Genomic DNA, 27,939 nt, shown 5'->3' with positions numbered 1-27,939 from the left:
AGTTCTTTTGGACTAAAAATCAGTGACTCTTAGAAATGTGCATGACCAATTGGAGAGAGGCTTCTCTCCCGACACACCCTGAATAATAGGACACCTGGCGGCCTGGGGTCTGGAAGATGGCTGGGAGGGGTCCAGAGAGGAACTGGACAGACCAAATGGCCTGTGCCCCACTCCCGAGGACATGGATGCTGTGGGGCCCGAGAGGCAAATAGGAATCAGGGCAAGCAGGAACCTCCTGTACTGGGGGCGGAGGGACCTGATGTCGCCAGGCGGGTGGCCAGGCCCCCCTTCTCTCACCTCTCCCTCAAAGACACCAGTAAGAAGGGGCTGCAGGTCCTGTCCCTGCGGCTGCCCTGCCAAGGAGGGGGTCACCTGGCTCGGATGAACAGTGGAAGACAACTCAGGTGGAAATGTGGGTCTGGCACCCGGGGGCGCAGACTGATCAACGCAACATGGAGTGACAGAATTAAACTCCCCAACGCCACCAGAAAACCACTGAGAGATTAGCCCCACCCTACACACACACACACACACACACACACACACACACACACACACACACACACACACACACCTCAGTTTGGCAGAACCAAAGGTAAAGTGCTTTGTTGGTGCAAGGGTAAACAAAGGGACATTAGTACGCCTTGGCAGGAGCACTGGAACAGCTGCAACATTTTGTTTATTCATTTTGGTTTGGGGCCACACCCAGCAGTGCTCAGGGCTTCCTTCTGGCTCTGTACACAGGAATGACTCCTGGTGGTGCTCAGGAGACCATTATGTGGTGCTGGGGATCGAACCCAGGTTAGCTGCAAGCAGGTACAACCTTATGGCTGTGCTATGGATGGTACAACCTTATGGCTGTCCTATAGTACAACCCTATGGCTGTACGGTCACTCCCAGCCCAATGACAACATCTTAAAGAAACTTCTCTTACCCCCTTTCAAGAAGTGCATTTGTGACAGATTCTACATAGAAACGCTCGGGCCTTCTTACAATGGAGCTAGAGACAGTTCAACAGGCTGCAGCACGTGCTCTGCACGCAGGAGGCCCGGGTTTGATCCCTGGGACCTCCCAGGATCCCCTGAGCACTTCTGGGAAGCACCCCTTAGCCCAACATTATAAATGAACATGCAAACAAAATGATGCTAGGAGTGAAGACGGGAACTGGGCAATATGGTGTTGAATGCACCATAGCAAGGTGGCAGCCCGTCCTTGTTGGGGGTCTGAGCTGGACAGGGGTGCACAGCACAGCCAGTCCCCAACTAGGAGTTGAGAAATGGGGTGGGCACAGTGGAGGGAAGGAAGAGGCAGGCTGAGCCCTCCCTGCAGGAGGCTACACCATGCTGCGGGCGCTGTGTGTCCGGATGACATTCTGCTTCCACTCACGCTGGGTCCCTCTTGCTACCTACTCTGGGTCCAGTGCTCTTCCCTGCTCAGGGATCCCTCTCCTGGGTCCATAGGACTACAGATTCACATTTTCACATCATGAAACAACAAACCCTCCCTGGAGAGCCCCATGATCATAAATCAGTAGAGACAAGTCCCACATCACCCCCGACGCCCAACGAATACATCGAGACAATGTCATGGAGCACCCAGAATCAAGAAGAGACTCATAAATATTTAGAATGAAATCATGGGAGCCACTCAAGCGAGTTTTTCAATAAAACATACCGATGAGTGAATGCTACCATGTGCTTTATTATTGAGGGGGAGTGAAGAGAAAGCCTTTTATTTTGGAAACCAAAGGTAAAATTCCTAGTGAATCTAAGAGTAGACTGTAAAAAAAAAAAAAAAGGTACTGGGAGGGGAAACGTAAGCATCCATTTAGTCTGCGGTAAGTTTTCTGATTATAATTCACTGGGAATGTCCATGGTTGGAGTGACATCAGAACCTTCAAATATGCATGTCAAACATTGCCCGAACAGCGTTGACCTTAACCCAAAGGATCCAGCGCTGCGCATGTAAGGGAACGTTGGTGACCAGTGCCCCCTGGTGGCAGCAATGTGGCACCTCTGGTCCAACACAGCTGACCGGAAACTGAGAAGTAGATGCCAAGCTAGGCGGAGACTGTCTGGCTCTCAGCGCGCTGGAGAGGGGGCAGGCCTGGGAACCAAGGGAGGCGAAAGGGACGGGACAGCGAGGTGAGGCCATAGCCCTCTGTCCAGCTCTGGACTGAGGCGCAGACGGGTGGAGGGGGTGACGCGATTGTAAAACATGCTGGGTCCGCTGGGCAAATAGCAACGGGGACCCGGCTTCTGCACCCCAGTGCCAGGTGTCCACAGTGTGACCATCGCATGTGAGTAGAAGGGGGCTCAGGACCAAACATTCGCCCGAGTGTTTGGGGTAGTGCCACGATGGCTACAAGATTGCCCTGTGTTTCCAGAAAGACCCTCATGCGTCTGAGCCATGCCGTCCCTCCCACTGCGGGCCGGAGGCTTATCCCGACCCCTACCCCTTGGTTCTTGTCTTTGGTTAAGAGAGTTGCACCCCCACCCTCTCTCGCCGGACCCCTCCTGTGAGTTGTTGGTGTGAGGGATAAAGATTTGTAGCCCTCACCCCAGTTCAGTACACTGCAGGCCGTCACCCCACCTCTTTGAGGGGCTCCCCCTGAAGGCCCATCTCCACCCCCCACCACCCCCATTTCGCAGCTCCTCGGGCACCCACCCAGCTGTGATTTTGATCCAAGACGGCAGAAGTGGTGCCAACCTTCTACCCTTCTGTTTCTCTTGAGTCTGAAACTTTTTTTTTTTTTTTTTGCTTTTTGGGTCACACCTGGCGATGCACAGGGGTTACTCCTGGCTCATGCACTCAGGAATCACTCCTGGCGGTGCTCAGGGGACCATATGGGATGTTGGGAATCGAACCCGGGTCGGCCGCGTGCAAGGCAAATGCCCTACCCGCTGTGCTATTGCTCCAGCCCCTTGAGTCTGAAACTTTTTAACATGGAGACTCAAGGGGTCAGAGGATAGGATGGCAGGGAAGCCGCTTGCCTTGCGTGCAGCTGACCTGGGTTCACACTGCAGCAATATACAGAGGGTCCCCCACGCCCAGCCAGGAGTAACCCCTGAGCACAGAGCCTGAAGTAAGCTCCGAGGCCTGCCAGCATGGTGGCCCCCAAACCACAAAAATTAAAGCGAAAGCTTAGGAAGAAAAGAACAGGTGAAAGGAACACCACATTTCACGAAGCTTTTTCCGTACATGAAACATAAAATGCCAGCATTTTTTTTTCATACAAAGTGGGCTCTGGTTTGGGGCTTTTGTTTTTCCAGCATCCTGGCTCTGTCCTGCTTTCAAGAGCATGCGGTACACGCTTCACCTCTCCTCCTCCTCCTCCCCAGGCGTCCTCACCCCACACTGAGCACTGCTGGTGTCGGCCCTGATGTGAGGGAGTTTATTTCAAATGTGCTGACAAAGACCGCACTACAGAACGCCTCACTGAGAGAGACTAGGTACTTGCCCGTGAAGTCCCAGAGAGAGACCACAGGGCTGGCACGTGTGACTGCTCAGTGCCCTCAGACCCTTGGTCTCTCCCCTTTCCTGACTGCAGTTCATGTTCGTGCCTGAATAAGGGGAGGTTGTTCGTTTGGGGGCCACACCCGGTGGTGCTGGAGGGCTACACAGCTCAACACAGGAGGCGTGGCGTCTGCCTTGCAGTGCTCTGGGGACCACACGTCAGTGTTGGGGATCAGAACGTGCTCGGCCCACTGAACCACCTCTCTGGCTATCGCCTGGGCCACTTCCTGGAAGATGACTCCACCTCAGTCCCCAGCGGCCCCCTTCCGAGGACAACTGTTACCCCCCCACCCCACCGCGGGAACCCACTGGGCCTGGGGGGAGCCCCACGCGGCTCCTCCGTCCCAGGACGCCCATCTCTCGGGCCGGGAGCTGGAGGGGGCGAGCCCCCGAGCTCGGGGGAGGAGGGCGCCCCAAGATCGCAGCGCGCGTGTCCCCACCTCCCCAGCCCCCCCCCCACTCCCAGTCAGCTGCGCAGACCCCTCCACCCTTCGCACTCCCAGGAGGTGGCGAGGCCCAGAGAGTGAGCAGGAAGGATTGGGGTGGGGGTGGGGTGGGGTTGGGGGGGGACAGGACAGGCCAAGCCAGCGGCAACAGGTGTGGAGCTCCTGAGTGCCTGAGGCTGCATGTTCCCGGGCCATGGGATGGACACACAGGCCCGCCTGGTCAGTAGGAATAAGGGAAGAACGGAAGGGAAGTCCAGGCCCGAGGCGGGAGCAGCTGGGACAGCGCGACTCCACCATCCTGCCAGGCCAGGGCCAGGGTCCAGCCAGGTGGGCGTTGGGGGCGCCTGGAGGAGAGGAGCTGGTCGTTCCCCAGAAGCCCCGCCTCCTCGTCCACAGGGTGGAAGGTCATGGCCAGTGGGGGGTGGGGGCCCGGGGTGGGGCGCCAGGGGGCAGCGCTGGAGAGGGGGTTCTGCAGAGTTCAGAAGCAGGGGCAGCGGGAGGCTCGGGGTCACGAAGCTTCCATCCTTGACCCCGGCCAGCCTTTCCCAGCACAACACCTTCACCGTGCGGCCCCCTGCTGCGCTGGGTGGGCGCAGCCTCCCTCCAAGAACCAGCTCCCAGAGGCCCGCCCCACCCCCTTTGATATCCAATCAAGCCCATCCCCTCCACTAAGGCAACTAAGACTTAGCAAGACCCCCTCCCCTGCCAATTGCCCGCCAATCGTTGCCCCCTCGGTTATCAACCCCCCCCCCAAGGTGGGTCGGGGGAGTTGTGCCTTCTCTGTCTCCCCCAATCTTGCCCTTCAGTGCCCCCCAGCTTGAGTAGTCTTCTCGGTTCAACAAATGCCAGAACGTCCTCTTAGAGAAACGTCTCCAACAGGAAGGCTGTGGAGCTGCGGAGTCCACATCCTCGCGCCTCTAAGCCCGGCCACCCCGGGCACTTCTAACGCTGCCGCAATGGGCGCAAAGAGCGCGCGGGCGCGCGGCGGACGGGGGAGCGGAGCGCGGGGGGCGGCGGGTTGTCCCGGGGGTGACGGATCGGCTCCCAGCCCAGCGCTCGCTCTACCGGGTCCAAAGTCTCTCCCAGGCCCAGGCTGGTGGCCACTAGAGGGCGGACCCGGGGCGGACCCGGGGCGGGGCGGGCCGTGCGCGCGGGGCGGGGACACGGTGACGCCGGCGCCCGCGAGTCCCGTGACCGCGCGCCCCTCCCCGAGCTCTGGCCGTCATGCAGCCCCCCACGGTGCTCGTCACCTCCAGGTGAGCCCCACCTGGGCGCCCCGCGCGCCGTCGCCGCGCCGACGGGGAGTCCGGGGGCTGGGAGTGGGTGGGGACGCGCGCGCTGCGATCTCGGGGCGCCCTCCTCCCCCGAGCTCGGGGGCTCGCCCCCTCCAGCTCCCTGCCCGAGAGGTGGGCGTCCTGGGACTGAGGAGCCGCGCGGGGCTACCCCAGGCCCGGTGGGTTCCCGCGGGGGCCGCCCCTCTCCATTGCCCCGCCCCGATCGTTTCCTCCGGGTGGAAATCCAGGTTTTTGGGGAGCCGCTTTGACACGCTCCCTGCGTGCCAGCGCCCCCCGGGACCCGCGCTGGGGGGCGGGGGAAACCCATTCCACCTGCCGCTGCGCCCGGACCGCGGGGATCCAAAGTTCAGTTGTCAGGGCCACACAGCGGGGGCGACCCGGGCCGCGGCTGCTCGGGAGGGCTCGGACGCCCCCGCGGCGGAGGAGGGAAGAGGGGGCCGCGGCTCCAGGAGGGGGCTCGGGGCCAGGCCCCTCCGATGGGGACCCTCCGAGGAGGCGCAGGGTGGGAATGTCCTGTTAGAGAAACGTGTGGGACCCGCCCTGAGCCGGGCGGGGAGGAGCCCGGGCCAGCCAGACCCCCGAGGGGACGCGCTCGGCTTTGCCTGCCCGCCCTGACCACTGCCCCCGCCCCCGGCTTTTTATCCCCGGGAAGTGGCTCAGTGCCCGGGTGCAGCTGCTGCCACCCACCTGGGCGGTCCCGAAGTCCTGGGCTCCTGGACCCCGCGGGCCTGTTTGCCTCGGGTCAGTGGGCCGCGCTGACCACGCTGCCTCCCCGCCTGCTGCTGCCCTCGGCCTCGCCTTTGGCGGAGTCTGTTTCCTTTCCTGCAACCGGGAGATTGAGGAGGAGCCGGGTCTGAGCAGGGCCAGCAGGTGACCCTCTTCCAGACAGATGGAGGGACGAGGGGCGGGGGGGGGGGGGGGGGGGCTGCTCTATCCCTGCCCCACCCAACCCGGTACTCAGTCAGGGGGTGCTGGACCCACAGCCAGGAGACGGGCACTCCCTCCTGTCCTGACCAGCCGCTGTGCCAAAGCGCCTGAGTGAGGGTCAAGTCCAGAATCCCCCACCCCACCACCCTCTTCCCAGCCACTCCCACCTCCCCAGACACCCTCATATGCCCCACCCACTCAGTCACCCCCAGACACCCCCTCGCCAGCCACCTCCTCCCCAGCAGCCCCCGCCCCCGGGCCACCAAGCCATGGGGCACATTTCCAGCCAACCTGCCCGTCTCCTCACCACCTGTGCCCCCACTTTCTGTGGTCCTGACCTAACTCCTCAGGTTTTGGGATTTCCACAGTGGGGTGGTGGAGGGGGGGCAGCTTAGGGGAACCGAGGACAGTAAGTCAAGGGAAACCTTCCATCTGCCCAGGATGGCCAGAGGGCAAAGGAAACGGCAGCATGGGGCTGGAGCACAGTGGGTAGGGCGTTTGCCTTGCACGCAACCGACCCGGGTTTAATTCCCAGCATCTCATATGGTCCCCTGAGTACCGCCAGGAGTGATTCCTGAGTGCAGAGCCAGGAGTAACCCCTGTGCATCGCTGGGTGTGACCCAAAAAACAAAAAAAAGAAAAAAGGAAATGGCAGCAGGAAGTCACTTCAGGAGGGGGCTGCTTTCGGGGCCATGTCTGGGGTGTTCTGGGGTGCTCTCTGAAGGAGGCATGGATACCCCGATGGTGTCCCAAGAGGAGGGACAAGGGAGGCAGCTGGAGGAGTCTTGAGAATGAGGCGGTAGGGAGCCCACGCCCCAGCCATGATGTGGGGGGCGGGGAGGGGGGTGGGGTAGGGGGTGGGGTGGGGGGTGAGCGGGGAGAATGGAGGGGGTGTGGGTCGAGTCGGCCCAGACTCTAAAGAGCGGTTTGTGGGGAGTGGGACTTCCTGGCCAGCCTTCCTGACCCCCCACAGGCCGGTGCATGTGCCTGGGCTTCACGAAGTTTCCTTGGCTGCAGTGACCAGGGCCCAGGAAGAGACCCCTCAGGGCTCCCGCACGGCCCCGGGAGAACTGTTGGTGGCCTCCGCGGGAGAGGGGTGGGTGCTGGACTCTGCCCGAGGGTGGCGAGCGGGGCTCGGTTTCCTGTGTTTAAGAGGATGTGAGGGTGCCCGGTCTAAACGCGGGGGAGTTGGCGGAGCTCCTGGTTGCCCACAGGTAGACAACTGTAGTGATGGTGTCAGAGGGACAGCTGGGGTGACGGTGTCAGGTGGACAGCTGTAGTGGCCAAATCAGGCAGACGGTTGGGTAATGGTTCCAGGCAGACAGCTGGGTGATAGTGTCAAGCAGACACTTGGGGTGATGGTGTCAGGCCGACAGATGGGGTGATGGTGTCCGGCAGACAGCTGAGGTGATGGTGTCAGGTGGATAGCTGGGGTGATGGTGCCGGACGGACAGCTGTAGTGACCGTGTCAGGCAAACAGTTGGGTGATGGTGTCAGGCAGTCAGTTGGGTGATGGTGTCAGGCAGTCAGTTGGGTGATGGTGTCCGGCAGACAGCTGAAGTGATGGTGTCAGGTGGATAGCTGGGGTGATGGTGCCGGACAGACAGCTGTAGTGACCGTGTCAGGCAAACAGTTGGGTGATGGTGTCAGGCAGACAGTTGGGTGATGGTGTCAGGCAGACAGTTGGGGTAATGGTGCTAGGTGGACAGCTGTAGTGACCATGTCAGGCAGGCAGACAGTTGGGTGATGGTGTCAGACAGACAGCTGAGATGATGGTGTCAGGCAGAGAGCTGGGGTGATGGTATCAGGCACAGTTGGGTGATGGTGTCAGGCAGACAGTTTGGTGTGGTGTCAGGCAGACAACTGGGGTAATGGTGCCAGGTAGACAGCTGTAGTGACCACGTATGTCAGGCAGACAGTTGGGTGATGGTGTCAGGCAGACAGCTGTAGTGATGGTGTAGGATAGACAGCTGAGATGATGGTGTCAGGCGGAGAGCTGTAGTGATGCTGTCAGGCGGACAGCTGGGGTGACAGTGTCAGGCAGACAGCTGGGGTGACGGTGTCAGGTGGACAGCTGGGGAGGGAGGGAGGGGAGCTGAGCCCTAGAGCCTGGACGTGAGGCCTGTGAAGCCCAGGCCTGCTCTGTGCTGCAGGGGGCTCACTCCTGCCTCAGGCTCACTCCTGATGGTGTTTCAGGGAGTGGGGGGTGCAAACATGGGGGTTGCACCCAGGTCGGCCACTGCAAGGCCAGCGCCTGCCCACTGTCTTCTGCCGGCTCTGCCTCTGGGGGGCCTGAGGCAAAGGTGCGCCTCGTGGGGGAGGGCTGCTCCGGCACTGGGCCAAGGTGAGGCGGCTTCTCACCAGCCAGCCTCCACCTGCCTGTTCAGCCCGTTTCCGGGTGATGCTGGCACTGCAGGGACCCCTCAGAGACGAGCATGGGGTCTGTCCCAAGAGACCGCCCGGTGGGCCTGCGGCGTGTGGGGGTCCGGGGCCGGGTTGGTGTGAGATGCCAGGCAGGGCCAGGGCTGCCCCTTGCTTGCCTCCTCCCGGCGGCCCCTGGTGCTCCAGCCCGAGGGCTGAGGGCCCGGGAGGTTTGCTGCCGCGCCCCTTGCGGTACCCCTCGGCCCGGGCCCGTCCTGCCCTGGGTGCAGCGCCCACAGCGAGCGCCCCACGTCCAGCAAGAGCTCTGCAGCCCTGGGCCCGGGGGAGCGGGGCTTGTCGGGCTGGGGGGATGTGCAAGTGGCCGGCCGAGCAGTGCCCCTGTCCCGCGCTGACAACCGTGTCCCCTTCCCTTGCAGGCAGGTCCGGAACAGCCACACTGGCCTCGACCTGTCTGTGCCCCAGCACCAGGAGGTGCGCGGGGACATGATGTCGGGCCACGTGGAGTACCAGGTGCTGGTGGTCACCCGGCTGGCCGCATTCAAGTCGGCCAAGCACAGGCCCGAGGACGTCGTCCAGTTCCTGGTGAGCTGGGGGAGCAGTGCAGGAGGGGCTGGACACAGCGGGTGGCTGCGGCCTGGGGGTCAGCGCACAGCCAGGGGACGGGTGGCTATGCGTGGTCAGAGGCTCATAGCCGGGGGTGGGGGGGCGGGGGGAGGCAGGGTGACCAAGTTCTAGAGAGACAGAGATGTGCTGCGCCCCTCACCGATCCTCAGGAAATGGTCCTGGAGGTCTTCTTGGAAGAGGCGGTAAGAGTGCCCAGGCAGGGAGGAAGGGGAGTGCAGTGGCAGAAATGTGGGTGCCAGTGGGGAACCAGGCCCTCAGTGTCCCCCTGGATGAAGCGGGAGGGGCCCAGCGGGAGGCAGGGCAGGTAGGCAGGGGGGGGGGGGCGGGATTCTCTGGGTGTACAGGAAACTCCCCGGGTGGAAGAGGAGTTGGGATGGGGGAGTGGCCTGGTCCCACTTTCCAGGCTGGGGGTGGGAGGGCAGCAGGAAGCAGCTGGGCATGAAGGGGGGGGGGCGGGGTCTCGCCGGCTGGCGAGGGTCCAGCTCTCCTCCAAGCCGGACTTGCTCTGTGCTGGGCCCTGCTGTTTCCCGGGGCCCACATGAGGGGCCCTGCGGGGTGCAGCTGAGAGGGGACCCGGGAGGGTGGCTGCGCCCGCTGGCCCCGCCTCCTTGGAGACTGGAGCCTGGACGGGGGCTGGCCGCCGAGGGCGAGGGCGTGGGTTTGCAGGATCTGCTGTGGGGTGCAGGGCTGAGGAGACCCTGGGCCAGCAGTGGGCAGGGCCAGTGACAGTGCAGGGACAGAGGGACAGGAACGAAAGGGATGGTGGGTGGGAAAGGTGTGTGTGTGGGGGGGTGTTTATGTGTGTGTAGGTGGGGGGAAGGGCAGGGGGAGGGGGTGGGGGTGGGGAAGGGGTGTAGGGGAATTTTGTGGAGTGGGGTGGGGGTAGGTGTTTGTGTGTGGAGGGTGTCTGTGTGTCTGTGTGTCTGTGTATGTGTGTGGGGGTGGGTGTATGTGTGTCTTTGTGTTTGTATGTGTGTCTATGTGTGTGGGTGGGAGTGTGTGTGTGTGAGAGAGAGACAGAGAGACAGAGAGACAGAGACAGAGTACCAGCACCTGAGGAGTAGCAATGTCCGGAAGGGTCCAGATCCCGGACCCGACCCGCAGTCTCGAACAGGGGCGCCGCCCTTCCTAGTCCCTGTGCCCCTCTGGGGGGCTGCTAGCATCTGAAGCAGCGGTGCACGCCCTTCCCCGGGCGCATCAGTGGGTCTGAGGGAGCAGCTCAGAGTGTGGTTGCGGGGCGAGAGCCCCAGTACCACACTCAGGCATTTGCCTTGCCCACAGCCATCCTGAGATGCATCCTGACACCCCCCTGGTCCCCCAAGCCCCGCCAGGAGTGACCCCTGAGCACAGAGCCAGGAGCTAAGCCCCAAGCACCGCCCAGCGTGGTCGGAACAAACCAAAAACGGCTTCTGTTTCGGGGGGGTCACTGTAAGACGCGCACAGCCCGGTCCCTGACTGGCTCCAGCCTTTGACCACCAGGCGCAGAAGATGGGGTGTCTGCGGGCTGGGCCCTGGTCATGACAGACAGCTGCCTTTGGGGGGCCCTTGGGGGCCTCCCACCTGCCTGCCCCGTCGGTCTGTGAGGATACATGCCACCAGGCCCTTGACTTCGAGACCTGTGACCCCACGAGCTGTAGGGGGGCAGCCACGGGCTCATGCAGGTGCGACTCGGACACAGCGGCCGTGAGACCAGTGGGGAATGCGCTTGCTGCCCTTGAGATCTGGGGGTGCAGCCGGCGCCGGGAACCTCCCTGGAGGGTCGTGTCTTAGCTGGGAGCAAACATGAGCCCTTAACACTCTGCTCCTTGCGGGGACGTATCTGTGATCCTGTCACTGTCACTGTCATCCCGGTGCTCGTTGATTTGCTCGAGCGGGCACCAGTAACGTCTCTCATTGTGAGACCTACTGTTACTGTTTTTGGCATATCGAATACACCACGGGTAGCTTGCCAGGCTCTGCCGTGAGGGCGTGAGGGCGCGATACTCTCGGTAGCTTGCCAGGGCCCCCGAGAGGGGCTGAGGAATTAAACCCAGGTCAGCCGCATGCAAGGCAAATGCCCTACCCACTGTGCTATCGCTCCAGCTGTGATCCTGTGAGGAATGTAAATTTCCATGCTAGCCGTGGCACCACGCCAGCCTCTGGGAGGGGGGGTCTGATCGCACACCCCCACTGCAGGCAGTGCAGGTCCCCCACGGACACCCCTTGAGCTGTGCTGGTGATGTCTATGCTGCGTGGGGGACCCCAGGGCCCCAGGGGAGGGGTCCCCATGCCACCACCTAACGTTCTTTGCAACGTTCTTCTCATTGCTGATAAACCCTTGCTTTGGAGCATAGATGAATGTGTGTCCCTGGGTGGGGCGGGACCCCTGATTAAAAGCCCCCCATGGCTGACTCCAGAACCCCAGGACTGGTGGGTCTGTGGGACTGGCCTGCAGGTTGCAGTGGGCCAGCAGAGGGCGCCCGCCTACACCTGCCGGCCCTGGTCCCCGCCCCCTCCCTCCCCACTGTCCCCCGTCCTTCCCTTCCCAGGAGCTGACCGCTGCAGGCCTGGGGGAGCAGAGAAACCACTTTCTGAGCCCCCATGGGCACTCCCCATCCCCCCCGGGAGATGGTCTAGAAGCTCAAGCTGAGGAAGGTGACCTAACAGTCCCCTCGTGCACTGGGGGTCCCGGAAGGGAGATGGTGGCCAGGGGACTGTGTCAGGCTCCCAGAATCCTCCACAGCTGCAGCATCCCCGGGGACCTGGGCAGGGAGCAGGCCACCCCTCAGCTGTCTGGCGCCCGCCCCACGCTCAGGAGATCTCGCCTCTCCTTCCAGGTCTCCAAGAAGTACAGCGAGATCGAGGACTTGTACCAGAGACTGAGCAGCCGCTACCCGGGCGCCAGCCTGCCCGCGCTGCCCCGGAAGGTGCTGTTCGTGGGCGAGGCGGACATCCGGGAAAGGAGGGCAGCCTTCCACGACATCCTGGGCTGCGTGGCCAGGGACGCCCAGCTGGCGGCCAGCCCCGAGCTGCTGGAGTTCCTAGGTACTGGGGTGCCTTGCTCCCCCTGCTCCTCCTCTCCCCTCCCCGCCCCACCCCTCCCTGCCCCTCAGCTCCCCCTGCTCCCCTGCCCGTCCTTCTGCTCCTCTCTGCTCCTCTCCCCTCCCCTCTGCTCCCCTGCCCGCCCCTCTGCTCTTCTTCCCTTCCCTCTGCTCCCCTCCACTTCCTTCTGCTCCCCTCCACTTCCCTCTGCTCCTCTCTCCTCCCCTGTTCCCCTGGCCACCCCTCTGCTCCCTTCTACTCCCCTGTCCGCCCCTCTGTTCCCCTCTGCTCCCCTCCCACTTCCCTCTGCTCCTCTCCCCTCCCCTCTGTTCCTCTGCCCGCCCCTCTGCTCCCTTCTATTCCCCTGCCCGCCCCTCTGTCCCCCTCTGCTCCCCTCCACTTCCCTTGGCTCCTCTCCCCTCCCCTCTGCTCCCCTCCACACTCCCCTCTGCTCCCTTCCGTGCCCCTCCCTGCTCCTTCTCTCCCCTCCCCTCCCTTTTGCACCCCTCCGCAACCCCCACGACCCTCCATACCCCGCCATGACCCTTCTCTGCGACCCTCCACTCCCCTTCACTCTTCTCCACACTCCTATGCTCCCCTCCACGCCCCTCTGTGACCCTCCGCTCCCCTCCCCTCCCCTCGCTCCCCTCTGCTCCCCTCTACTCCCTGAGGCCCCCCTGCCCCAGCCAGTTGCGGTTCAGTCCACGGCTGCTCCCTGGGACCTGGTCTCTGCTGTGCTCGTGGACAGGGCTGAGAGACCAATCCACAGTATCTGGGTCTTCCCCCTCTGCCATCTGTGAGTGCCCAGCCCCGCCCCCAGCGAGGTGGCTGCTGAGGAGAATGGCCAGTAGTGGCCGCCCCCCTCAGGCCAGGCCCCTGGACTGCCAGTGGTGTCTGGGCCTCACCCAGGACATTCACTGCCCTGGCTCCACCCACACCCGTCCTGGCCGGTGGCCCCCTGAGGGCACGTAAACACCCCCCTGTCCCCCACTCACCGCCACACACACACACACACACACACACACACACACACACACACACGCATGCCCTCCCCCCACGCCTCTGCCTCAAGCCCTCACCAGCCAGGCCAGGCCAGGGGCTGCCGTCACCCAAGCTCTGCCCATGGCCAGCCTGGAGCCCGGCCCCTGGGAAGGCCCCACCTCAGCCCGCACCGCCAACTGAGGCACAGCCTGTGCTGATTTCACCCGGCTGCCCCACTACCCCCCGCACCCCTGACCTCTGAATCCAGGCCCCGCCCGAGTCCACAATGTCCAGCCACCTCTGGTCAGTTGCCTCAGTTGGGCAGTGTCCTGGCTGCCGTGGGTGTGAGGCACAAGGCCTGACCAGGGCCCAAGTGTGCACGGCGCTGGGGGTGCTGGCGTGGCAGCCCCACCCTGCACCCCGCTGAGCTCAGACACTGGGCCAGGCCCGGGGAGCTCCAGGCCCCACTCTGGGTCCCTCTCCCGCTCTTTCCCCTCCCCGGGGGCACGCCTCCTTGGCCAGACAGGTGGGCGTTTCTCCAGCAGCAGAGTGACAGCGGAGACTGGTGGCTTCCAGTGAGGATCAGGGACTAGGAGCAGAAGCGGGGTGCTGGGCAGGGGGCAGCCTGCCTCACCTCCTTCTGCACGGCCGCCCCCCCCCGCCCCCCGGCCCCAGACACCGCTGCTGCCTGCTTGGTCCCTGCAGGATGACCCTATCCTGTGCAGATTGGGGTGGGGGCTCCAGCCCTGCCAGGGGGAAGGGCAGAGAGGCTGGTGTGACTTCTCTGTGCCTCAGTTTCTTCATGTGTAACATGGCAGTACCAGGGGGCAGGGGTGTGTGTGCAATATTTAAATGAATCCACGATAAAATGCTCATTGAATCATGTTTAGTGCCTGAGATTCGAGGAACAGGCGCTTTTGGAGGACGTTTTCACATTCATCTATTTTATTTTATTTTATTTTTATTTTGGGGTCACACCCAGTGATGCTCAGGGGTTACTCCTGGCTCTGCACTCAGGAATTACTCCTGGCGGTGCTCAGGAGACCATATGGGATGCCAGGTATTGAGCCCGGATTGGCCACATGCAAGGCAGATGCCCTCCCCGCTGTACTAACGCTCCGGCCCCTCATTCGTCTGTTTTAAACATGTCACCCGACGCTGTCTGACCCTCGTGGCTTGAATCTGCCTGTCGCAGCGAGTGACACAGCACACAGGCTGTGCCCCAAATCGGCACGCACCCCTGCCCCACTGGCCGGAGCGTCCAGCTCTTTCCCTGCAGGCGGACTTTCCCAGAGTGGCCACTTCAACCATGTGCACAGGGGAGCACTGTCAGCCTCCCCCCCCCCCCCCCCCCCCCCGCCGCACCCCGCTCCAGACAGACCACGGCCCTGTGCACGTTTTGGAGAGAGAGGAGGCCAAACCCACGCCTCAGTCCTCGGCGGGGAGGACCAGGGTTCCAGTCTCAGTCTGCTGCAGGCTGCTTGTAAGGGAGGGCAGGCTGGCATGGAAGCTTCTGGAGACTTGCCTTCCCTCTCTCTACTTGCACTCCCAGCCGGGAAGCCCTGATGGAGCCTTCTAGATTCTTCCAGACTCTTCCGGACTCTTCTAGACTCTTCTGGTCTCTTGCAGCCAGTTGCCCAGCCCCAGAGCAGGTGGCTGGGTCACCAACGTGTGTCTGTGTTGCTGGCTGGCCCCTCTGGCACAGGCGGCAGACATAGGACAGGCACCCCGAGACCCCTGAGACCCAGAGCTGTTGCGTCACCCGGAAGCTCCCGCGTGGACCCGCTGCTGCCCGACGGGATTCCTCAGTCCCTCGCCCATCTCCCCCCACAGGCACCAGAGCTCCAGGCGCTGTGGACCCCGGCGCCAGGGACGGCCCCGAGCTGGATGCCGACGGCCAGGCCGGGGAGGACGCGGAGGCCTTGGACTTCTTCCAGCAGCAGGACCCCGGGGATGAGGAGGAGCCCCCCGGCAGCAGCCGTGCAGGGAAGGCGCAGCAGCAGGAGGAGGAGGAGGAGGAGGAGGAGGAGGTGTTGGACCCACTGGGCATCATGCGGTAGGTGTGCCCTTCCCAGGGGCCCATCTTGTCTGAGGAAACCGGGATCCTCGCCCATGTGGCCTGCCCGCATCTTGGGGACCCTCCAAGGTCTCCCCGCCCCCACCATGACACGGGGCGCCCCGGCCCTCCACTAGGAGTCCTGTCGGCTCAGCTCTCTGGGCTGCCGGAAGCCCAGGCCTGGGCACGGCGTCCAGCTCACACTGGCCCCTGTGATGGTGCCCAGGCCACGTGGCACCCTGAGCCGGGGCGGGTGTTGAGAGCGCCCCAGGTCTAGTGCCAGGAGGCAGGGGGAGCCGGGGGTCCCTGGGGCTGTACACCCGCCTGCACGCGCACGCACCCTCATACACTCCGGGGGAGGCAGCTGGCTCCAGTGTCCCCCTCCTGGACGGTGATTATTCCTGTCACCTTCTCGTCCCGTCCCTCCACAGCCTCTGACCGCCTCCAGAAGGGGCTCCTCATGACCCCCTGCTTAGTGCAGGGGCCCCCCTGAGGGAGGGGCATCCATCAGACCTCCTGCCCCGAGACCCCCGCCCAGGCTCAGGCACAGCCTCCAGGGCTCTCGCTGCTGCCGGCCCAGAGCTCTGCTGGGGGGAGCTTGTCCCTCCAGGCCCAGCGGGGCTGGAACTAGTCGCTCAGCTGACCGCGCCGAGTGGCCAGTGTTCCTGCCCCAAGGAGCCTCCCAGCCCTGTGCTCCCAGGTTGATCCCAGGCATTGATCCCGGGCTCAGAGGCGGTTAAAGGCAGATGGAAAGTAAAGGCCCCCTGCGGAGGCGAGCCAGCTGCTGGGGTGGGGGGGGCAGGGGGGAGAGACAGGCAAAAAGCAGCGTTCTTGCACCCGGGGCTGCAGCCTCTCTTGGGCCCCAACCCGTGTATATGTATAGACCAAGGGAGGGGGCTGGAGCCATAGTACAGCAGGGAGGATATTTGCCTTGCATGCAGCCGTTTCGGGTTCGATCCCCGGCATCCCAGAGGGTCCCCCAGGCAATGCCAGGAGTAGGTCCTGAGCGCTGAGCCAGGAGCAACCCCTGTGCATCACTAAGTGTGACCCAAAAAGCAAACAAAAAAATAAACCAAAGAAAAACCAAAAAAATAAATAAATAAAAAGTACCATGCAGGTGGCGAGGTTTCCTGGCGCTGCCCACGCTCGGCGCATCTGGCGACGCTGCGGGCTGCAGGCGCGCTTCAGAGGCCCATGAAACAGGCCTGCGGGTGCCAGTGGTGGTGGTCGGTCAGGGTGCTGGGGTCCGAAACCCGTTCTGGGTGGACACAGCCCCCCAGGTCCCATCCCTGCCTCCAGCATTCACCGTGCATCCCTGGAAATGTCGCCCCGCTCCCCCCACTCCCACCATTAGCTTCAGCCTCTGGGTCAGTGAGCAGGACCCCTCAGTGTGGCGAAGGTGCCGGCTGGCCGTATGGCCCTCATCCCTCTAGACGCTCCACATGGTCCTCGGCGCTGGTTCCTCCGTCTGGGAAGACATCCACTCTTGAGCTGGAGCAACAGCCCGGCAGGGACAGTGTTTGCCTTGCAGGCGGCCGGCCAACCCGGGTTCAATTCCCAGCATCCTATATGGTCCCCCTAGGCACCACCAGGAGTAATTCCTACGTGCAGAGCCAGGAGTAACCCCTGAGCATCACTGGGTATGAACCCTTCCCCCCCCACAAAAAAAAAGACATCCACTCTTTCCGGGAACTTGGGAGCTGGGAGCAGATTAGCATGTGTGTGTTATCCCACTCATTCTAGTTGCACCCCGCCCCCGCCCCCCCTTATCCTCCCAGACGGTATTTTCCTTGGGGTTGAGGGTGGCGGGGGGTGTGGAATAGAAATGAAAGAGAGAGTCCCGGGGTACAAGCTTAAGGTGCTTCCTTGCCTTACCCTCCGATCCAGGTTTTTGTGGCTGGAGTACGGGCCAGGAGTAGCCCTTTAGGGCGTGGCCCTAAAACAAACAAGTAATAATAATAATAATAATAATAATAATAATAAACAATTCCGTAGGAGCGCTGGAAGGCACCGATTGCCCCAGCACCCCTGAGCGCTGCAATGTTCTGGGAGGGGGCACTGGTGTTCTGGGTCCTGCAGCTGCTCCCCATTCCCTCCTAGGGGAAACTTTCCCACCAGGAAAAGCTGAGTATGGGCGTGGGTTTCCCTCCTTCACCCCCTCAGGGCCGGACCTGAAAGTGGGGTTCAGGGCCCGAAAGGTGGGGGCTGGGTCACCCCTGGGCTGCACTTTCCAAGTAGCCTCCCCGCTCCCCCCACCCCCATCTGCTTAGAGGCACTTTGCAGGTAGGGTGTGCCCATTTCCTGGGGCGCCCCTTCCACGCCGGCTCCAGACTCATGCACTTCCGGCTGCGGCCGCCGGGGGCCGCTGTTGCTCCGCGGCCAGGCAGGCAGCGCGTGTGGTCGCCCGGGCACAAAGCAGCCGAGCGGCTTGCCCAGCTTTTCTTTGTCTTTTAAACCTGGTTCTTATTAGGGGGCAAGACCTATGACTACATCGTGAGCACTCAGGGAGGGGGCGTCTGTGCGCGCCCAGCCCGCGGACCCCGCAGCGCTGCCCCCACCCCAGCAGCCGCCGGGGCCTGGGCACACAGTTCTTGAATGTTCAACTTCTGCTGGGAGGAAGAGGAGGGTGGGGGGAGGCCCCCAGAGCCCCCCGGGGTGCTGCAAAGCTTTCTAGTTGTCTGTCCCGACGATATGTGCGCAGAGAGGGAGAAGGCGGTCGGAAGGAGCATTTCTGCCCGGATACTCACGGATGTGGCCAGATTGGTGGCCCAGCCCGGTTTGGTGGCCGATGTCCAGGTTCAGCCCTGGGCTGGGTCTTTCCAGATCTCACAGACGAGTCGGGCCCCCTCTTCTGAGCTGGAGCAGAGGCTGAGAGCCACCCTGCCGGGCCTGGCTTTGGGGTGAATTTCCCCCGGGTGCCGGCTGCTGCGGGCACTGAGTTTGGAAGCTTCTGCAGGTGCCAGGCTGTGCCCTGCAAGGGAGGCTTCACCGTCGTGACGATGGGTGCCGGGGTGGGTGTGGATCCTGTGGCGGTGGTGGGTGTGGGTGCCAGGGTGGGTGCGGGTGCCAGGGTGGGTACGGGTGCCATGGTAACTGTGGGTGCTGAGCAGCATTTACCCTGTGCAGAGGAGACGCTGAGCAGGGCGGGTATCCTGGAGGTCCTGGTCCCTCCCAGGGGCCTGAGACTCACAGCCTGGGTGGGACCGAGGGGCCAGAGCGATGCTGTGTGTCCCCCAGGGCCTCTGGGGCCCCAACTGAAGCCACTTGACTGGGCCTATCCTGGGTGGCAAGAGCTGGGAAGCAATTTCTGCTTCAAGGTGGCCGGATGCATACCAGGTCCCCTTCCTGCACCCCTAAAGGGAAACTCCAGACCCAAGTTGCCTTGCACCCCCACTCTGGTGCAAGGGGAATGGGCCAGCCCACACCCCCAACTTCCTCAGGCCGGCCCTACTCCCCCCCCCCCCACCCTTCAGCCTGTTGCCTTGCCACAGGGCTCTTTGCTTAATCACTTTAATTTTAATTTTGTTGGGCCACACCTGGTGGTGCTCAGAGAGTGCCCCCGGCTCTGCACGCAGGAATCCATCCTGGCGATGCTCAGGGGACCATACGGGATGCCGAGAATCAAACCTGGCTCAGGCAGGGTAAACGCCCTCCCCGCTGTGCTCCAGCCCGGCCTCGGGGCTCTTTGTGGCAAGCCTGCCCACAGCACCCCATGGCTCCCCCCGTCTCCCCATCATGACCAGCTCCCCATCATGACCGGCTCCGTCTGGAAGCCCCTCACAGCCTGACGTGCCACAGGCAGCCTTGTCCCGAAAGGAATTCCCTCAGTTCGCCCGTTTTTTTCGGAGATGCTGAAAACGTCCCTAGCTGGGGAGGGAGACAAAGCAGAATTGATGACTGGAAACCGCAGGGCGCACTTTTGCAAGGCAGGCGCTGTGGCAGGCGCGCCATCGAGAGGACGGGGCTCAGCGCTGGGCCGAGCGCCGCCCTGGCTCTGCCGGAACCGCTCGGTCACGCCATCCGTGTGCCCAGCTTCCAGAAGATTCCACTGGTTTCTGTTGAGGTGATCCTTCTGGGACTCCAGGCAGGATGCTCAGGTCCTGATCTGTTCCCAGGGCCCGGGCACCTGCTGGGGACGAGGTTTCCCCTGGCTCCGACCTGTCGTGAAGCCGCCCTGTCTGCCCATCCCCTCCCAGGCGCCGCGCCCACCAGCAGAGGTGGCCCGCCGGGACATCTGTCTCCTGTCAGGCTCATGCGGCGGGAGGCTGGCGTCTGTCTGTGCGGGAACGTGCCTGCCCTGTCCGGGGCACTGGCCGCCTCAGGAAACCTGTCCCTTCCCCTCTGTCCCCCTCGAGCCAGTTACTCGGCCTGTGCTGGTGACAAGTGTCTGAACATATGGGCTCGTCTTCGGGGTAGGGGCCACAGGGTCCCCTCGTCTCTGCCAGCCAAGGGGGCTCCACCCCGGCCCTAATTGAGCGAGCTGAGAAGCAGGTGGAGGGGGGCAGGGGGCGGAGGAAGCCCAGGTGGGCAGCGCCTGACCGTGCTCTGTCTGCTGCAGGTCCGCAGCCCTCGGGGCCATTGGGGAGGTCATTCTTGAGCACTTGTGCCTCCCCAGGGACTCCCTGACCCCCTGGTCTGTCACGCAGGGCTTCCCCCCATGCCAAAGCCATTCAGCCTGGCCCTGATTGTTTCTCCTCGGGCCCTGGTGTCCATCAGTGGTCCAGTTCCCCTCTCAGCTCAGCCCCTGTTCAGGGGGTCCTCATCACCCGGAGTCCCCCAGGGCCCCTCTCATACCTGAGTCACAGAGTGAGGGTCTCTTGGTTGCTCTGCCTGAGACTCTCTTCCTTCCTTGGCCTCCCTGCCCCCAAGGTGCCCACCTCTCTGTTGAGTTCTCTGGGAAGCCTTGGGGCTATACTGGCTCCTTCTCCGGTGCTCCTAGCTCTCAGGAATCACTGCTGCGGGGTCATGGTGGGCTGTGACTCTGGGCTGTGGGGTGTCCTGGTTCTCTCTGCCCCCTCATCCAGCATGGCTGCTGTTCACAGGAGGTGCTTCATGGGTGCAGGGTTGTGTGAGCACTGGAGCTGAGGGCTTGTTCCTGCCAGGGTGGCTGAGAGAACTCTGGAGGAGGGGTGGGGAGGAGGGGCTTTCTGAATTGGACCTCTCTCAGAGTGGTGCTGGGAACCACTCTTTTTCCCCCCCTCTTCCTATCCATCCATTCGTCCACCCACCCATCCACTTACCCATCCATCCATCCATCCATCCATCCATCCATCCATCCATCTATCCATCCATAAATCCATTCATCCATGTTCCCATCATTTCATCCATGCATCCATCCACCCACCTACCCATTAATTCATCCATCCATTCATCCATCCACCACCCACCCATTAAACCATCCATACGTTCATCCACCCACCCACCCATTAATTCATCCATCCACTCATCCATCCATCCATCCACCCACCTACCCATTAATTCATCCATCCATTCATCTACTCATCCATCCATCCATCCATCCATGCATTCTCCCACCAACCTATCCATTTGTTCATCTATCTACTCACCCACCCATTCATTCACCTCTCCACCCATCCACCCATTCATTTATCGACCCATCCATCCATGGATCTGTCCATCCATGCACGGGGTGGCTGAAGTTTCTGAGAAGCGCTTTCTGAGGACAGGGTTTCAGCCCCTGTTCCCCGGGCCTGGGGGAGGCCGGGGAGCTGACACTCTGCCAGGAGCCAGGGAGACCAGCTGGTGCACACCCGGCTGGTGGGGGGGGACACACAGTGGACCTCGCGGCTCCTTCTCTCCGGTTCTGCCTTCGAGGTGAATCGCCACCTCCCAGAGAACCAGGGTCACATCTCTGGCTCCTGCTCACCTTTTTCCTTCCTGCTCCTGGCATCTTGAGGGGCAAGAGCAGAAGCCCAGGAGCCTGACTGCCCTCGTTCTAGTGCTCCCTCCATCTCCCCTCCCAGGCTGCCGTGTACCTTTGCATAGACCCTCAGCCTCCCTGAACCTCCGTTGCATCCTCTGGCCAGAATCCTGCAGGGGCTTGGCTCAGAGGGATGTTGGTGCTCCGACTTCCTGCAGACAGGCCACGGGTCTTCATAGCTTTCGCTCCTCAGCTGGGGGCCTGCAGCTCCCCCTTTCCTGCCCATGTCCCCATCCAGACCGAGGTCCTTGCCCTCCCACACCCAGGGCTGCCCAGCCTCTATTTTTATCTGCTGCAGCCTCATCTGTCCCATGGTCCACGCTGGGACCAGCTTCTGGGCACCGTTTGGCTACATAGTTGTCCACATGAGCTCAGAAGGTGACCTCAGGTCCATGGAACTGCCTGCCCGTCAGAAAATCCTGGCACTCCGGAAATCCCAGCTCTGGTACAAAAGCCAGAGTCCTGTTGTTTGCAGGGTCCGTGAGATGACTCATTCAGGCATCCCGCATCAGGTCCGCGTTGCCTTAGTAACCCTGGGCCAGGCCCCTTTCTTTTCCTCCAGGGCCGAGTGCATATCACCACGGCAGCTCTGGGAATGTTCCCGTGGACCAGGGGGAGGCCAGCCGCCTCCTCAGCCCACCCCCCCCATACCCCTACGCAGCCCCAAAAGTGGAGGCCCAGGGCAGGCCAGAGAGCGAAGATGCCTCAAAAGAGACCCTGCGGTGACAGCCAGGGGAGGCGGAGTCCGGAGGGGCTGCCTGAAAGAGGCGGTCTTTGCTCCTGTCTCCCTGATGGGTGCTTCTTCTCTGCTCAAGGGAAGGGGGATCCTGGAGCTGGGCTGCTTCCCTCTGCCCCAGTCCTGGCCTCAGACATTTGGCTGGGAAGTGTCCCTGGCCCTGGGCAGGCCGGAAGGGGAGCAGGTCCCTGACCTGTGACCTCATGACACGAGAGAGCCAGGGAGCCCGCTGGGGGGCAGGCAGGAGGGTGGTGCTGGCCCCCTGCCACGGGGCTGCCTCTCCCCACCTCCTTGTGCAGGGCCTGGGAATGTTTCTGAGGGGGGCTTGCTGGGGGGGTCCCCCTGCCCCCCCCGGCAGACCCTGACCGCCCCTTCCCTGCGACTCTGCAGCACCAAGAAGCCCAAGAAGCCCCGAGAGCCGGCGCCGCAGCCCCAGCCCAAGCCCTTGCCCCGACTCACCATCTTCGACGAGGAGGAGGACCCCGAGGAGGAGCTGTTCGGCCCTGGGGGGGAGCGCGCCCCCCAGCGGCGGCCCCCGGAGAAGGCACGCGGCCTGGACCGTGAGTGGAGGCCCCGTCACCCACGGGGCTCCTCGGTGACCGCTGGCCTCAGTGGCCACCCCGGGCCCCGCCCCTCGTCCTGGCTGGTGGCTTCCGGGTCAGAAATCTCGTCTCAGGGCGCGGGTGCCCCGTTCCTCCAACCCTGGGCTGGGGGGCGTGTTTCTGGTCATCCCCCAGAAGGGCCCTGCCGAGTCGGTGATGCCCAGATCAGAATTGACGGGAACGGGTGTCCAGGGGCTCCCTGACCTCAGTGTCCAGGGCCTTGGCCGAAGGGGTGCACCCACACCCCCCCCCAGCTCCATGGTGCTCCTGATGGAGCTAAAGGTTGGTGGTGGCCACGTGGACCCCAGCAGAGGGGCCTGGGCAGAGCTGGACACGTGAGAGCAAGTAGCCTCTGGCCTGGCTCTGCCCGTCTCTCCCCTCTTCATCCGGGCCCCCTTGGGCCTCTGGGCCCCACGACACGGCCGTGTGTGGACACACTCCCACTGCCCCCCGCCTTCTCCACGACAGCACCCTCTGAACAAGGACGGGGAACTGGACACAGCACCCGGGCTGTGGACACAACACCTGGGGCAGGAGAGACGCCCCGGGCTGCAGGGACAGAGTGAGGGACAGGCACCCCCGCGGGACTAAGCTCAGCCACAAGTGTGTGGCCACCAGAGAGAGCCCCTGGCCACTGGTCAGCCCCCTGAGGAGCTGCTGGAAACTGGGGTCCAGTGCCCAGGATCTGGCCGGATGCTAGAGGAAACTGTCTCCTCCCCAGAGCTCAGAGGCCCCAGGACTGGAAACCAGAAGTAGACCCAGCGGAGGGGGGTGGGAGACTCTTGTGCCCGAAGGCCCTGCTCCTCGCCCTCCTCCTGCCCCCCCACCCCACCTCCCCCGGCCTCTGTGTTCTGTGGCTGTGTCCCTGGCGCTGAGGGGGGCCCGTGCTTCCTGTGACCGCTCTGCGACCGCCTTCTCCGCAGCCCTGAAGCTGTTTGAGGATCCGGACCTCGGCGGGGCCGTGCCCCTGGGGGACCCCTTGCTGCTGCCCGCCGCCCGGGAGACTGGAGGGTTCGCGTCCCGCCTGGGCCCCAGAGAGACCTCGGAGGAGCTGTTCAGGTATGTCTGTCCCGTGAGGACCTGAGAGTGACAGGGGAGCCAGGGGGCTCTGAGCCTCCTGCCCCTCCACAGCAGGGCCTACAGGTGGGGAGGGGGGGCGGGAGGCAGAGGCGGGTGGGTGAGGGAGGCCGGGATGGAGGGCGGGGGCAGGGACAGGAGCCCAGGCCAGCTCGGCAGGCCCCGGGGAACGTCCTGATACACTCTGGGAGAATCGTGGCTCTAAAGAAGGCGCCGGGAAATCTCTGCTGGGGGCCGTGCAACAACCCAGGCGGGGCTGGGGAGCAAATTAAGACTGTCCTGTTGGCAGGTCACCAGGATGGTGCCAAGTGCAGGCGGGGGCATGGCCAGGGTCAGCAGCGTCCCCTCCACAGGTGTCCCGTGGGGGAGGAAGAGGGGAGAGCAGTTCCCGAGATGGGGCACAGGACGTGTGCCAGGCCCCTCCCGGGTGGGGTGGGGGTGGCCCTGTGTCCTCATCCCTGTGAGGTCTTTCCTCCCCACGGTAGGGCAGCTGGAGGTGGGACCAGCCCCCACCTCCACCCGGCCCCACCCACCTGCAGGCACTCGGTGGGGGAGGAGGGGGTCCCGCTCTTTCCTGGGGTGCAGGTGTGTGCCCCCCAAGCCTCTGTTGTCTTCAGGACGTGGCACCCCCCGTGAGGCAGGACAGGGGGTGCCTCTCGGCGTGTTGCATTCTGAGCCCACGGCCTGCAGAGCAGAGTCGGGGTGCGGAGAGTGTTGCCCTCCGAGGCAGATATCCAGACCCCCCACCCCCACCCCCACCGTCCTGCTGGACTGCCCGGCCTGGGTGCCTGGGCGCCTGGGCTGTTCTAGTTGCAGCTCCCAGACAGCCCCTCCTCCGCTCCTAGAGCCCCAGAAGCATCCCCACATGACCCCTGCCTGGGCCTGGACCACGCGGAGCAGCGGAAAGGAGACCACGCCCCCTTCCCCCGCACAGGCTTCTGGGAGCAGAGCCTGCCTGCCCCTGCCGGGTGGAGACACACCCCAGGGTGGGCAGACCCTGCCCCCCGTTTATTCCTGCTTGAGCGTGCTCTAGAGGGGAGCGCTGCCTCCACCGTCAGACCCTCTAGGGGCGCCGAGTGCCCGGCGCGGAGGAGGGGTTGCCGTGAGCCCCGTATCTGGAGGCCCTGTAGCTCCTTCCGGAGGTGGGGGGCAGGGAGCCAGGGCACGGGGTCACTCAGGGGAGGCCGCTGGGGAAGGGCCCCCTCAGCCACCCCCCCCTCCCGGGGACTGTCCCAGGAGGGGTCCCCTGCAGGACAGTGCAAGGTGCCGACTCCTGGCTCAGGGCTTCTCCCTCCGCCCCCCAGGGTCGAAGAGGACTTGGACCAGATCCTGAAGCTGGGCGCTGAGCCCCCGCCTCGGCCCCGGCCGCCAGTGGCCCCTAAGCCAGTGCTCCCCAGCAAGCCGGCGATTCCCCCCAAACCGGGCCGGCGGGCCACCACGGAGCCAGAGCCGCGGCCGCCGCTGCAGCAGCAGGCCCAGGCCATGGACGAGATGGACATCCTGCGGTACATCCGCGAGCAAGAGGCGCCCGGCCAGGCCGCCCCCAGCCTCTTCTGACCCTGCTGGGAGCCTCTCGGGTCTGGGCACTGGAGGGGGTCCCCCCTCGGGCCCACGACGGGGGGCCGGGGGCGCGGCCAAGGCCGCCCTCGTGACCCTGACGGCCTCCCCCATCAGTATGTGGAGGGGGTCGGGGCAGGGGTCCCAGGAACCCCAGTCCTCCTCCTGCGTTCCCAGGGAAAGGCCACGCCATGGCCACCTTGTGCCTCCGATATAGGGCCAGCTCTGAACCGACGCTTGTGGGGACCCCCCCCCCACCAAGCTCTGCGGGCCTGGGGACCAGGCGTCCCTCTTGCCCCAGTGACCCGAGGCCAGATGCTGTCCCCGTGTTATTCTGCGGGGGGGGGGGGGGGGGGGCCTGGCCAGTGGTGGCTGATGCTGTGCTCTATCCGGGCCTGCCCTGGGGACAGCCACCTGTGCCAGCCCGCGCCCGCGCCTTAGATGTCACACCCAGCCCCCGTGTGCCGGCTGGTCTGGGTGGTGCCATGCTCAGGAAACCCTCAGCCGGTGACTGTGTTCAGTGACACCGAGAATGTCTTTTCAAGCATCTGCCCTCTGCCTTCCCAGCCGCAGCCACCCCTGTCCTTCGCCCTGCGGTGTGGACAGAGGGACCCGGAGGGGTGTCTTTGGGACTCGCACCCCAGGCCCCTCCCAGCTCAGGGCCCACGGTCAACCCCTGAGAGTCTCCCTGAGCTGGTAGTGCCGGGGGCCTGGCGTCTCTCCAGGGCCCTCCCAGGGACTGTCCGGGGCCTCCAGGGCCGCGGAAGTAGCCCCTGAAGGGGCGAGGAAGAGCTGAGCTCCCCTGCTCGCCACCCCCGCCCCTCCCCAGGACTCTGAGCTGACGGTGCAGCCCCGCTTCTCTCCGTGGGGGGATGCCCTCCCCTGCTGACCACAGGGGAGCCTGCCTGGGGAGAGGGCGGGAGGGAAGAGGGGGCAGCTCCCTAACCCCTCTGCACCCCAGGCCCGCCCTGTGTGACTCGGGAGCCGAGGGTGCAGGCTGGGAGGGAGCCCCGGGGGGTTCACTCCCCACCCCCGCTGGGAACTGCGCAAGGCGGGGGGCCGGGCTGGACAGGTCCGTGAGCCCCAGGCCGGTCAGTGAGCGTCTGTCTCCCAATAAAGCCGTGTCCACACCACATGCCAGTCCCTGTTGGACTCTGTTCCCCGCCTGGGCCCACCGAGGGGAAATGTTCTTACAATCACGCATGCGCAGGGGCGGGGGGGCGCTGAGACCCCCAGGGTCTGTCCAGCGCCGCCCCCCTCCCCCAGGCTGCTGCTTGATAGGAGTGGGCGAGGCTCATGGGAAGGATCCTCAGGGTAGACTGAGGCAGGGGCCGGGGGCAGCAGCCGGGGACTGTGTGGAGAAAGACCCCTGCCCTCTCCGGGGCTCCTGTCCCCCGGAAGGGTTAGCAGGGACTGACCACTGAAAGGTCAGACCCCCTGACTGGTCTCCTCCGTGCCTCCTCCCTGTCCCGGCTGCTGGCGGCCCGTGCAGACCTCAGCCCGACTCACAGCACGGAACCCTCCGCCGCTGGCGTCCTGTGCAGAGAGAAAACCAGGTCCCGGAGCCTGAGCTGAGCCGACCCCACCCGGGGCCCACCCCACGCATAGCTCACCCTGCGCATAGCTCACCCTGCGCGTGGCTCACCCCATGTGTGGACCCTTGACTCCTGGCTCACCCCACGCATGATCTGACTTGTGGCTCACCCACGCGTGGATCCCCGGTGCATGGCTCACCCCACGTGTGGATCCCCGACTCGTGGCTCACTCCACATGTGGATCTCTGACGTGTGGCTCATCCCACGTGTGGATCCTCCGACTCGTGGCTGCCCCTCACGTGGCTCCCCCGACAGGTGGCTCACCTGCGTGTGGCTGATTGGTTCAGGAGGGATTTCTCCAGTGGCCGCAGCGTCAGGCCGTTTCCCACAGCGTCTCTGGGTCCAGATGGCCTCTCGGGCAAGAAGGCCGGTCAGTGCCCCAGAGTCCCCTTCATTCTGACCCTGCCTGACGGCGTCTGTGACGACCCAGTGTCCATTCAAGGCTGTGCGTGGCGCTGCCTCCCCCGGGCGGCCTGTGCCTTCCTGGAGCTCCTCACAGCGGAAGGAGCGACACGCTGGCATTCCTGGGGCCTGACCAGGAGTCGTCTGGGCACCCCTGGGCAGTCCTTGGTCTGGGCATCAGATTAGGGCGGCCTGGACTCAGCCCAGCACTGACCATGGGACCTTTGAGAGGGGAGCAGGACATGCCACGTGGGACGTGGTGGTCTTCGCTTGGGTGACCAAGGGGCGGCCTGGTCCCCAGAGATATGACACGCCTTTCGCTGTTGTGCTTAGGGACCCTCATGAGAATGACGTCTCTCTCGGGCCTGGCTTCCAGCATGGTGACCTCCCCTCCCTCCCGCAGCCCTCCATGGCCTCCTGGCCCCTGGACATACCCCTGTGGCCTCCCAGACACCTCAGGGCCAGGCCCTTTGTGGGCCTCACAGGCTCTGCTCCTCCCCCACCCCCATGAGGTGACAGAGCAGGCGTCACCCACTGACGGGTAGACGGAGACTCAGAGAAGTCCAGTGGCTGGTCGGGTGGCCTGGCCACTCTGTCCTCTCCACCGCCCACCTGGCAAGCCCCACTGGCTTCCCGTTGCACCCCAAGGCAGAGGGGAAGAGCAGACCCCAGACCGCTCATAACACTGTCACTGTCATCCCGTTGCTCATCGATTTGCTCGAGTGGGCACCAGTAACATCTCCATTGTGAGACTTGTTGTTACTGTTTTTGCATATCGAAC

General features: G+C 63.8%; 1 protein-coding gene across 1 annotated transcript; it reads left to right on the top strand.

Moving 5' to 3' along the window:
• Positions 1–5,119: 5,119 nt before the first annotated feature.
• Positions 5,120–26,296, top strand: HS1BP3 (HCLS1 binding protein 3). Its single transcript, XM_055123029.1, has 7 exons — positions 5,120–5,218; positions 8,983–9,148; positions 12,007–12,214; positions 15,026–15,248; positions 22,316–22,485; positions 23,451–23,586; positions 24,909–26,296. Exons 1-7 carry the CDS (start codon positions 5,187–5,189, stop codon positions 25,159–25,161), a joined length of 1,188 nt encoding a protein of 395 aa, XP_054979004.1. The 5' UTR covers positions 5,120–5,186; the 3' UTR covers positions 25,162–26,296.
• The last annotated feature ends 1,643 nt before the right edge of the window (positions 26,297–27,939 follow it).

The sequence above is a fragment of the Sorex araneus genome, chromosome X (genome assembly GCF_027595985.1).
Source record: "Sorex araneus isolate mSorAra2 chromosome X, mSorAra2.pri, whole genome shotgun sequence".
NCBI lineage: Eukaryota > Metazoa > Chordata > Mammalia > Eulipotyphla > Soricidae > Sorex > Sorex araneus.
Note: the sequence above shows the minus strand (reverse complement) of the source record. Positions and strands in the feature narration are given on the sequence as shown.

Bases quoted from the DNA above. Each gene is read 5' to 3' on its own strand.
- HS1BP3 (XM_055123029.1), top strand. From the start codon at position 5,187: ATGCAGCCCCCCACGGTGCTCGTCACCTCCAG. The intron at 9,149-12,006 runs GTGAGCTGGGGG...CTCTCCTTCCAG, and splicing joins AGGACGTCGTCCAGTTCCTG to GTCTCCAAGAAGTACAGCGA. The intron at 23,587-24,908 runs GTATGTCTGTCC...TCCGCCCCCCAG, and splicing joins ACCTCGGAGGAGCTGTTCAG to GGTCGAAGAGGACTTGGACC.